The sequence below is a fragment of the Callorhinchus milii genome, unplaced genomic scaffold, assembly GCF_018977255.1.
Source record: "Callorhinchus milii isolate IMCB2004 unplaced genomic scaffold, IMCB_Cmil_1.0 Scaffold5, whole genome shotgun sequence".
NCBI lineage: Eukaryota > Metazoa > Chordata > Chondrichthyes > Chimaeriformes > Callorhinchidae > Callorhinchus > Callorhinchus milii.
Window position 1 is genome coordinate 10,937,007 of NW_024704746.1, and position 12,532 is coordinate 10,949,538.

The window sequence follows — 12,532 nt, forward strand, 5'->3', positions numbered from 1 at the left end:
GGTCATTTTTTTTTAAACTCACGTTTCATTCCCCCCCCACCAAAAAAAAAGAGCTGCTACCTTCCCTTCTTAATAAAAAAAGGAAGAAAAAAAAGGACATACTTTTTAGTTTTTTCCCCGAATGAGGTCTCTCCATTTCCTCCTCCCAATTTTTTTCGCCCCAAAAGAATAGGAATTCGCCTTCAACGTTAATTTTCGACACCGAATACGCAGCCTCAACACTTTGGGGTAATATCCCGCGGAGCGCTTTCAAACGTCCTCGCAACCTTGAAGTGCTTTGAGGCGTCTCAACGACGTGATGAGGCGCTGTATCAAATGCAAGGAATATTATTCTGGGTCAGCCTGAGAAACCACTGCAGTGACCGTCCGATCAGTTTATTGCACACTACACTGGGAAATGGAGGATCAGGTAACAGGAGGGTGAGAATGAGCAGCTATTCCTCCCAATTTGATGATTGAGCGTCTTACCTCTAGTTTGACTATTTCCTAGAATTAGGTAGCCAAGTCAGGAAATGGATTTCCTCGTGGGAAAAATACTCACAAATAATAATAATAATAATCCTTGCAGTTGACCTAGGCCTTACTGTAAAGTGAATTGACTGTATATTTTGGGGGCAAAACGTGGCAGCCAATTGTGCCCAGCAGTGTCCCACAAACAATCATGGATTGAGCGACCAAATTATTTAATTTAATTTTTTTTAAGGGATTATTATCCCCGGAAAAGCGATCCTCCAATCCACTAACAATTGGGTTCCTACTTACTGCTGGGTAAACAGAGGCATGTGGAGTAAGGAAACTTGGCCAACGTTTCATCCTGCCGGGAATTGAACCCAAGTCTCTCGCATGCGAAGACCACTCTAACCACTGTGATATAGGACTACACAAATGCATTACCAAAAACACCAGCCCCTCAAACTGCCAAAAGGCAGCACAAACTGGTTTTAATTAAAAAAGACCCTTGCACCACCTCAATTTGACAACTGTAACTAAGCACAGTTAAAACTGCACTTGACCTTTACTGAAGGCCGAGAGTTTCCATTGACTGTCACTGGCGTAAATAACTGAAAGTGAAAAATTGTTATTTCTTGTGCAGCTCATTCATGCTCCACTTGAGTGCATTTGACACTGTTAGTGGATGTAGCCAATTTTGACCTTTAGAGTCTTCCCTGACCTCCCCCCCATCCCCTCCTTTTCTGTGTCTTTCATCCTTTTGAAGCAACAATTAACTGGATTTTGGCAAACAACTTGCTCAAATACGAATACATACACACAACAACTGCGCCCCTCACATGTCTTAGCGCGTCCTAGAGCGCTTGACAGGGTGCAGCACGATGCCATGCCGGAGGGGAAGGTCTTCAGGCACGATCTAAGATGGAGAAGGAAGGGACAAAGTGATTTGAAATTGAGTGTGAGAATCTTGAAAGCAGTCCATTCAGCGACAGGGAGCCAGTGGAGTCTTGCTAGGACTGGTGTGATGGGGGTACAGAGTTTAGTGTAGATGAGTATGCGGGCGGCGGAGTTTGAGATCAGCTGGATTTTGTGGATGGTGGACCTGGGGAGATGAGTGAAGAGGGTATTTGAATAGTCGAGGCAGGAGGTGACAAATGCATGGATGTGAGATTCGGCCGTGTCTGAGGTAAGGTACTGTCGGAGACGGGCAATGTGACGAAGGTGGAGGAAGGTGGTCCTGGTCAGGGACCCGGTGTGGGGTTAGTGTGGGTCGAACCTGACACCTGGGTTGTGCACCTGTATACAGGTGAGTCTGAGGGATCGGCTGGGGAGCTTGAGGAGGTCAGAGCCGCAGGACAGAAGACGTTGACGGAAGCCAAGGAGTATGGTTGTAAGAACGGGGGTTCCCCCCTATCACCAGTTCTGTCATTTTCTCAAATGACAATAAAGTGGTGCTGCACACAATTCCCCCGGGTACCGCTATGCCCTTTCATCAGCTCACGCATTGGAGGTTTGTTGGACGTTGTTGGGCACGAATTGTGGAAGCCCTCATTGGCTACAAAATAAATACGCCATTGCTACACTTGACAGTAATTACCTGCGAAAGTGCTCACAAGACGTTTCACCATTATAGGCGCTGTATCAAATGTAAGGATGATGATGATGATGATGATGTGGTTCAAGATCCTCGTCGTCACTTTCAAGGCCATCCGTGGCCTCGCCCCCTCCTACCTCTCTGACCTACTGACTCTCTACCAACCCGCCCGCCTCCGTTCGGCGGGCTCCGCCCCTACCATCGGCGGCCGGGCTTTCAGGCCTCTCCGCGCCCCCACGCTCTGGAACGCCATCCCACGGCCCCTTGGCCTCGCTCCCTCTCTCGCCAACTTCAAGGCCGCTCTCAAGGCCCTCCTCTTCGACCGTGCCTTCGGTCGCCCTCCCTCACCCCTATACCACCGACCACCCCTCCCCCACGGCCGGACCCCGACACCTGACCCGTTCAGCGCTTTGGGACGTCCTCCCGACGTGAAAGGCGCCTCTGTGTAAGTGTCACGTTGTTGTTGTTGTTGTTTGGACAGTGAGCTGGGCTGCAGGTGACGTCTCTTGATGGACATCCCAACCGCCCAATCAGAGAACCCAACAGCCGCCGGCAATCCTCCAATCAGGAGACAAGGCGCCGCCCGCGCTCTCCCCGCCCCCACGACGTCATGGCCCCCCCTCCCCCCCCCACCCCCGACACATGTCTTGTGTATTTTTTGCTGTAAACCGCAGTATTTAGTGAGTTATTGTGTTAGTTGTTGAGTTGGTCTTAACAGTGATCCCGAGAACCACCAATAAACCGCAATAACAACGGTTTAACCCCCTCCCCCCCGAGCCCGGGGCTCGTACTCCCAGCAGGCACTGCGGCAGCTCAGTAACGGCCGCGGCTCGCGAGCCCAGAGTCCGCCGCACTCCCTCCCGACATCCGCACTCCCTCCCGATATCCGCACACACTCGCACTCCCCCCCCCCCCCCCGACGCAGCCGAAGCCCCAGGACGACAGACCCACAGCCGCCTCTCGCCTGCCGGCCATGAGTACCATGTTCGCCGACACTATCCTCATCGTCTTCATCTCAGTCTGCACCGCCCTGTTGGCCGAAGGTGAGCCCCGAGCCCGACAGGCCCTGACCCTCCCGGGTATACAGTGACAGTGTCAGTATACAGTGACCGTGTCAGTGTACAGTGACAATGTCAGTATACAGTGTACAGTGAGTGTCAGTGTACAGTGAGTGTCAGTATACAGTGTCAGTATACAGTGACAATGTCAGTATACAGTGACAATGTCAGTATACAGTGTCAGTATACAGTGACAAAGTCAGTATACAGTGTCAGTATACAGTGACAATGTCAGTATACAGTGTCAGTATACAGTGAGTGTCAGTATTCAATGACAATGTCAGTATACAGTGACAAAGTCAGTATACAGTGTCAGTATACAGTATACAGTGAGTGTCAGTATACAGTGAGTGTCAGTATACAGTGTCAGTATACAGTGACAGTGTCAGTATACAGTGAGTGTCAGTATACAGTGTCAGTATACAGTGACAGTGTCAGTATACAGTGTCAGTATACAGTGACAATGTCAGTATACAGTTACAGTATACAGTGAGTGTCAGTATTCAGTGACAATGTCAGTATACAGTGACAAAGTCAGTATACAGTATACAATGAGTGTCAGTATACAGTGACAATGTCAGTATACAGTGAGTGTGTCAGGATACAGTTTCAGTATATAGTGACCCTGTCAGTATACCATGTCAGTATACAATGACCTTGTCAGTATACAGTGACCCTGTCAGTATACAGTGTCAGTGTACAGTGACAGTGTCAGTATACAGTGACCGTGTCAGTGTACAGTGACAGTGTCAGTATACAGTGACCGTGTCAGTGTACAGTGATCAAAACAGCATACAATAAACATGTCAGTATACAGTGACTGTGTCAGTATACGGTATACAGTGATTGTGTCAGTATACGGTGTAAAGTGACTATCAGTATAAGGTATACAGTCACTGTGTCAGTATACAGTTTATAGTGACTGTATCAGTATACAGTGACCGGGTCAGTATACAGTCACTGTGTCCGTATACACAAATCTTTAAATAACATACACACTATCTGACAATCACTTTACAGTTCAGATGCCGTTTCTTTGTTTAATTTGGAGTCTTAAAATTATTCTGTATGTGGAAACGATTGACTCATTTGTTACATTTTGCGTTTTCAGGTATTACATGGGTCCTGGTGTACAGAACTGACAAATATAAACGATTAAAGGCAGAAGTAGAAAAACAGAGTAAGAAATGTAAGTATTAAATTGGGATACTTATTATAATACTGTACTTTTTTGCTAACAATCAAAATAAAATGACATAATCAACAGTAAACTTTTATTTTGCGAAAACAGATGCTGTGTTTCGTAAAGTGCTTTTCTGTTGTGCGATGCAGTATTTTTTCAGATTTAGGGAAACTGCTGTAGTTGGAGTCGGCAGTTGGAGTCGGCAGGTAAAAATAGGAAATTTTAATCTGAAAATCTATTCCTCAGATTCAGCATTTTGATGAAAATACTGAGTGCCTGTAGCTTTTTAACTTTAGCCCACATCTGCCCCCCGCTGTATTTGGGCCTCTATATACTGTGGTATTGCAGGACCCCCAGCTGAAATTGATAAGAGGGGTGAAGTAAGCACTAGAAGTAATGAAGGGTTACAAGGGTATGGGGAGGGTAAGGACTTTCCCAGTCCTGAAGTTGTGGTGAAAATGAGTGACAAGAACTTTTTTTTATTGAGTTTGATCTCAACAGTGAGCACCATAAAAAGCAGTTTCAAGTGTTAGGATGCATTTTCTGGTTTTATTTCTTAAGAAGGTACAACAGCTTTATCACTATATAGTACTTGATTTTATTTCTCAAAAGATTGGCTTTTTTTTAACCAGCCTTTTCATGTTCTCTTAGGTGAAGTAGGTGCTTATAAGAATTCTGTTTGTTTTCGTGTTTCTGCCAGCCATGTTCAATTATTATAGAAAACCAGTGCACTTTAATGTGCAGTTTTAGGCTTTTAAAAATTTGTGAGCACAAAAATCGAATACAACACAATGGAAAAATAAGTTAGGATTTACAATCTCACAGATGATCTGCATTTTTCATTATTTTATATTTTCATTTAAACTCTACACCTTGTATTGCCCTATCCAGAAAATGTAGTAATTTGGGAATTGATTTTCTGCACTGTTTTAAAAAAAAGCCAAGACATTTGGGAGAGATTTTTAACCTGTGTTGATGAAAAATCTGCCTTCCTAATGAGTATCTATGGTTGGATAACTTAGTTGCCGCTAGACTCATCCAAAAACAATTGTCGCTTCTTATAGTGTGTTTTTTTTACTAAATAGTAGAGAAGAAGAAGGAGGCCATCACAGAATCTGCTGGGAAACAACAAAAGAAGAAAATAGGTAAAGTGTGGTAGTTTATCTTGGTAAAATGATTTGTTTAGGAGCAATTTCCTGCAGGTCCATTTATAAATGTAAGAACTGATCTTTCATCAGTCGTACCTTTATTTATTAACTATATGGACCCGTTGCAGCTACGCTTGCAACCAAAGGATCCAATATGGAATGTAGATTGACACACAGACAGACATTTCATCATTGTCTATACTCATCTGGGAGGACTCCTCTTGGGAGGACTCAGTGGGAGGACTTGGTTGATAAAACAACAGTCTTTTGTTGATAAAATGGCTGCTGAATGTATATGCTCTTCTGATATGTTACCTTAAACTCTCTAAAACTCATGCTTCATCTTACCTAACTGTAGGGTGCTTTGAAATGGCATTGAATTTTTATTGAAGTTCTAGACAAAGTTCTTTCAGCTATCTCTGGCTGGAAGTGAGCATGACAATAGTAGCTGACTTGGCAGAGGATTAATAAGAGAAAAATTGATTCTGAATATTATTTTCAGAGAGACAAGAGGAAAAGCTGAAAAACAATAATCGTGATCTCTCCATGGTAAGTGGAACTTTTCCCACTTAGCCAATGTTGATATAATACAAAATTACATTTTCAAATAATATTGTGGTTTCTGTTATCCTTGATTTCCATTTTTTCATTGATTTTCATTTATTGATCTGTTAGAAATATCAAATTGAAAGCAGTATCATTGAGGGGATGTGTCTACACTTATATTGTGTCTCATATTTGAAAACAAAGTTGATTGTACTGAACGTGTGAAATCTGTGTATTTTAAAATGTTCCAGATCAATGTCATTCAGTTTCCTAATCATTTATAATAATATAATATTATAGTCCTTGCATTTGATATAGTGCCTTATCACTCTTCAAGATGTCTCAAAGTGTTTCACAGAATATACTGTAAAGTGAATTGACTATTTTTTATTTTCACATAGGTACGAATGAAGTCCATGTTTGCGATTGGATTTTGCTTCACTGCTTTGATGGGCATGTTTAATTCCATGTAAGTAGTGCAAAGCACAATATCCTGATTTTAGTTTTTAAAACATAGTTTTTGTTTATTTCTGAACATTCAAAATTTCAGAATTTGTTAAAATTTTAAAACAAATTCAAATAAACAGGTAAGTCAGAAGTTTGTGGTTGTTCAAAACTTACAAAAACTCACCCAATTTTCATAACAGATGCTCCATGAGAGTAAATTTGATGAAAATGGTTCAGATCTAATGTGTAGATTTTTAAGTCTGGAGGCGGTTATGTTACACATTTGCATGGTTCTTGTTTTACTAATCTTTACATTTGGTTGCCGACATGGCAACAGAGTAAAAGATAGACAAAGTTGAATAGCTGACAATATTGCAGTTTAATACAGAATGCTGTACATATACATTTATAATGTTAATATCTCAAAGTTCTTGAGTCTATACCATGATTGAAGGCTCTAATTCTTGTGCAAATAGTGGTATAACTTGATGTACTTCAGATGCTGTGTGTTCATTGCCCAAAAAAGCCCAAACAGTCATAGTTTACAAACATAGAGACTTTCAGCATCTTAAAGCTGGTATTTGAGCAGTTCAGGTCTCATTGATTAAGAATTGCACCTTTTTGTGCAGGGTAACTAAGACTTCTGCAGAAAATAAACTTTGTTAATCATTTCTACCAAAAATCTTCATTTGTTGGCAAAAATGTTAGCTGGTGGATTACAGTAAAGCACAAGACTGAGGGGTAATAGTTTTATTAGTTGCTATATTACTATGTCAGTGATGCAATTAAAATTAAAATCAAAATGGGCTTTCAGACTTTTAGGAAGTTATCTAGCAGGCTACATGGTGTTAGGAAGCAGGATTTCTGCTGTGAGACCTCAGTAAGCATTAATGTTTGTTCTCTTGCCTACTGATATCACTGACATACTTCAAGCACATTGATTATTTAGAAGTGTATGTCTGCTTTTCAGCCAAATCAAAGTTAACTATTCTCTTTCAGTTGCTGTGTTTTGATCAGGCATGGTTACATGGCTCTGTACTTTGTTCAAGTGAACATTCTTCCTGTGTACTTATGAAAATAAATTGTACTCTATAGCATTGAATTTTATTCTTTTCAGATTTGACGGTCGAGTGGTGGCAAGACTTCCATTTGTCCCACTGTCATACATCCAGGGATTATCCCACCGCAACCTTCTTGGAGAAGATTACACTGACTGTTCCTTCATCTTCCTGTACATTTTATGTACCATGTCTATTCGACAGGTAACCAACCATAAATTAAGTTCAAGATTAAAAGTGTCTCGACTGGCATCTACCTGTGTAGAACTGTCACTGGAATCAGACTAACAATAAAACTCAATCCCAAGATTACTGTCTAATTAACTACTTAAGAGTTAAAAAGAAAAATATTTCTCTATGCTCAAAATCCAAAGAAGGCCTATAAAGCAAGGCAATTCTGATGCATGTTGAAATAATGGCAATAACTAGTCATATAGTCCACCCAATCTAGATCGTTTAACTTCAGTGCATTCTGATTTTAGATTAGCAATGCCACTATTCTGATCAAATTCGATTGACATGAATTAAATTCTATCACTCTAGTGATGATATATACCTCCATCAACTAATACCAAGTAAAGGTATTTTTCTAAAAAATGTGATTGTGCTTAAATGGCATTTCTCTGATTAGTCGGTAAGAGTTCATTGTCTTAGAATGTATAATATTAGGAAGAATTTAGAAACAAATATTGCTTGATATATTCATGTCTCCTCATTGTCTTACCTTCATCTATTATATGCTGTAAAGATGCTCTCAGTAAAGCAGTTGGACTGGTTAATCCATCTCAATTTCACATGCCTATTTTTCAGTATGAGAACTAAAATGGTTCATAACAACATGATAAGAGTACAATAGATGATAATTATTTTTTCAATTTTATTCAGTTTTACTGAGTAGTATTAAGTGGAGTAGATTTGTGTCTGTGTGAGAAAAGTAGGGATAAGAAAGCCCATCATGTTGTTATGAACCATTTTAGTTCTCATACTGAAAAATAGGCACGTGAAATTGAGATGGATTTTAGTTCCCAAGTGCTTTGTTGAGAGCAACTTTACAGCATATAATAGATGAAGGTAAGACAATGAGGAGACATCAAGACATCAAGCAATATTTGTTTCTAACTTCTTCCTAATATTGTACGTTCTAATGGAGGGTTATCCCTCTCAATTTAACTCTCCGATCATGGCATCAAATTGTAATTCCATGACTTGTTTGAGTTTCATATTTACTCTGAATTCATTTTAAAAAAGTTGCAGTGTGCTTTGTGTTGGAAAGGAAGGAAGAATCATAAATCCTGCCTTAAATTTCCTAATTTCCTGTGCTTGGGGAAACTATTTTGTATAGATCAAAGTGTGTAATTCCTGAGTGTAAACATTTTTAAAATGTTATTGGCTTCAAATAAGCTTTTCCAGCTTCATTGTTTTAATTTTTTGCATCATTTATTTTGCACTTCATTAAATTCAGTTTATTGTTCTCAGGATCTATTCATTTTTTGATATTTAAAGGAGTAGGATGATATAATAAACCTTGCATTTGATATAGAGGCCCATCAAGTCGTTGAGACTCCTCAAAGTGCTTCACAGGATGTACTGTAAAATGAATTGACTGTATTCTGTTGGAGAAACACGGCAGCCAGTTTGCACACAGCAAAATCTCACAAAAAACCATGGAGTCAGTGACCAATTTTATTTAATTAGGTTTGTGAAGACAATTGCACTTAAACATTGCCATTCTTTCTCTTAGAATATTCAGAAGCTCCTCGGTCTGGCTCCGTCCCGTGCAGCTACCAAACAAGCTGGAGGCTTCCTGGGACCCCCACCTCAAGCCAGCAAGTTTTCTTAATGCAGCTGCAGATCAGTATTGAACAAGAAACCGCCTTGACCTACTAAATGTCCCATCGTGCTTTATGCAGCTAAAGTGGGACTTTTTGTAACCTAGCAATAAGTGAAATACCTCCTAGATTAAGATAGCAAAATAAGTAAAAAATACCCAGCTGCTCTCAGCTTTGAGCAGGTGAACCACATTAGACCAGGGCACTGATGTACAAATTAGTAAATTTACTTCTCAGTTTTATTTGAATCAGTAATTTTATTATGACAGGGACATTGAATTCTTAGAATCATGTGTTAAGTAATTCATTTCTACTGGATTTTCTAAAGAAAACACTTTAAACAAAAAATGGGATGGAGGAGAGAGGCCGTCTACCTCAGAATTGAGAGTTGAAGTTCTGTAATGCTTCGTTATTGTAAAATAAATTTTGCATTTTCAATCTGTCTAGTAATTGAGTTCCATAGAAATGTCATCTGTAATAATGAAGAAATCTAAATTTGACTACATGTTTCCAAAACTCTGTCAGTTATAATGTGGAGTTTGCTAGGCTGTTAAGGTACAAGTACATGTTCTGAATTAAAAGTTTTTGAAAATGGAAGAGAGTTGAGCAGTCATTTACCTCTTTTAGGTGGAGTAACTTGAAGAATCTGTTATCATCTTGCCATACCAGTTTGTAAACATCAGGACTGGAGAGTGGAACAATTTGGCACAAAATCTGCAACAAGGACCAAAAAAATTATTAGTCAAGAAGTTCAAGCCATCAATCTTGAGAATATTGCTGCTATATCTATCAGTTTGTTCTCAAAAATAAAAATTTGAAATGGTGAGGATGGATGATTACAACTAAAACTTATTGTCTGACATTCTGTAAACAAGACAGCAATGGAATGAGCATTGTATCACCCAAGATTAGCCTAGATACAGATCAATGTAGTTTGTGTCACTGCTTCCTGCAAACTTTGGGGATGAGGGTGATCGGTTTAAAATATAAACGTATCCTATCAAGTGACTTCAAAGAATAACCATTGTGTAAATTGAAAGTACTTTGTATCTTTTACTTTGAATGAGACAAAATGTAGGTAGTCTGAGAATTTGGTGCCATGCTTTTTTCCCCCCAAAAAAATCCTAATATGATTTAACATCAACAATTACTATTATTGTTCCTAGTTACCTGTTAGTCGCTCAGTATTTTCCATTTCAGTGAATGTAAATAGCCTTGTGATAGAAACTGTCTTGAAGCAGATTGTTGAAAAAATGAATGATGGTCACGAACCTAGGATGGTTCACTATTTTTCAGCTCCCACACCTTCCACTGCTTAGCGTTACTCAACACACTCGTATCCTAATGTTATGATATTTTAACATGTAAAGACTGATTGAAATGGACAAAACAAAATCAAATACCAGTTCATTGGAACTTAAGGGACTTTGATGATACCCATCAGCAGATGTTGCTTTCAATGGTAAAACATGATAAGACTTTCAGTATTATAATTTATTGTTCACAGTTACAGCCGTAACACAAATTGTCACTTTTTGTATAGCTCTTGGAGGTGTTTTCTTTGTGGTAATCAAACAGTTAGGGAATATCATGTAAATTTGTCTCTGCAGCTTCAGTTCTTTGACTGAGTGTGCCAAGTGAATGGTAGAACTGAATACCTGAATAAGGACGCAAAAGTTAGCAATTGAAATTGAACATGTTTTTTTAAAAAAATATATATACACATATAAATCTGCTTTAATGATCTGGGGGGAAATAGTTAAAAATCAAATCTTCACAACCCAATTTTCTGTGTTTCATCCCTTCCCATAGGAAGCAGTGTTTGGTTTTAACGTGAGGTTATAACTTCAAAATAGTTGACAGGGACATCCTCCCCCCTTGAAAGGCACTATCTAAAAGCAATTCATTGTTGTTGGTAACCCTTTTAGAGCCTTTGAGGAAATTCGGAGATGCAGTCTGGCACAGTTGATAACTTTACCAAGTGATGGCACAAGACTACAAGTGGAATAGGAAGTTGCCAAAATTCAAGGAGCCTACGATAGACTTGAATATGATTACAGGGAGATGATATATAAATGGGACTGATGTTATTGTGCTAAACTCTTTGAAAATCTCAATTACAAAATTAAAACAGAAAAAGACTACACGAGGGACAGAACTTTGAAAAAGCAGGCTTGTTTAGGTTATGGCAGATACCACCTGTTTGGAGATTTTTTCATAGGAATGCAGAGCCCCAGAAGGACTATCTGTCTGGTCACACATTTAAAACGCTGCAATGTTTTTGGGTTGTTTTGGAAAATAAGTATACAGTTCACAGCTGAATTTCTCCTTAGTTCAATACTCAATTAAAAAAAATTGTTGAGGCTGGAGAGGGGTCTGGCTATAACATTTTGATGTTATACCAAATACAAGTATTATCATAGAGTATTCATAATTTATGATCCCAGATACGAACCATGCAACGTTTGAAGAGCAAGAAACTATAAGTGAGAACCAAACCAAGCAATTTCGAAAAGGACCTGCAAAGACTCCCAGCTCTTGAATAAAGTCTGACCTGCTTAAATTGATAGGAATGAATGCTAAAACTTTCAGTATTTTGTAAGTGTTTGCTTAAAATAAATAAACCACTACCGTTTGCAGTATTTTCTATGAAGCATTTGAGGAGTCCTCCCGACCTGAAATGTTCTATTGTAATATTTATGCTGATAACGTTGCAAATTTTTTGCAGTGTATTATAAAGACTGTACATTTCTACTCCGCGTCTAGGTTGTATAAATTGGGAATATAGATCATCGCACTTTTGATTAGGCTTTAAAGCAGCAATGAGACATGTTGGTGAGTGATATATAACTAACTGCCCTTTATCACTAACATTTACCAATGATGTACATTTCCTCCTGCCTCCCACTCTCTTGTACATTTCATGTTTCCAAAGCAGAATACAATAGTCGATTTTGAGAATAATAATAATAATCCTTGCATTTGATACAGCGCTTTTTCACGTCTTTTCGACGTCTCAAAGTGCTTCACAGAATAGACTGTAAAGTGAATTGACCGTATATATTTTGTGGGCGAAACGCGGCAGCCAATTGCGCACAGCAATGTCCCACAAACAGTCGTAGATTGAAAATGACCAATTTATTATTGTTTTTTGGTTTTGGAGGGATTATTATTAGGCTCTGTGTGGAGTAAGGAAACTTGCCCAAGGTTTCGCCCTCT

General features: G+C 39.3%; 1 protein-coding gene across 1 annotated transcript; it reads left to right on the forward strand.

The window, feature by feature from the left end:
* Nucleotides 1-2,664: 2,664 nt before the first annotated feature.
* tmco1 (transmembrane and coiled-coil domains 1) lies at nucleotides 2,665-9,910 on the forward strand. The gene is made up of 7 exons (XM_007895635.2): nucleotides 2,665-3,087; nucleotides 4,214-4,291; nucleotides 5,371-5,430; nucleotides 5,936-5,982; nucleotides 6,381-6,448; nucleotides 7,544-7,688; nucleotides 9,226-9,910. The coding sequence occupies exons 1-7, from the start codon at nucleotides 3,018-3,020 to the stop codon at nucleotides 9,322-9,324; spliced, it is 567 nt and encodes a 188-aa protein (XP_007893826.1). The 5' UTR covers nucleotides 2,665-3,017; the 3' UTR covers nucleotides 9,325-9,910.
* The last annotated feature ends 2,622 nt before the right edge of the window (nucleotides 9,911-12,532 follow it).

Coding starts and splice junctions, on each gene's coding strand:
- tmco1 (XM_007895635.2), top strand. CDS start 3,018: ATGAGTACCATGTTCGCCGACACTATCCTCATCGTCTTCATCTCAGTC. Junction 3,088..4,213: donor CACCGCCCTGTTGGCCGAAG/GTGAGCCCCGAG, acceptor TTGCGTTTTCAG/GTATTACATGGGTCCTGGTG. Junction 7,689..9,225: donor GTACCATGTCTATTCGACAG/GTAACCAACCAT, acceptor TCTTTCTCTTAG/AATATTCAGAAGCTCCTCGG.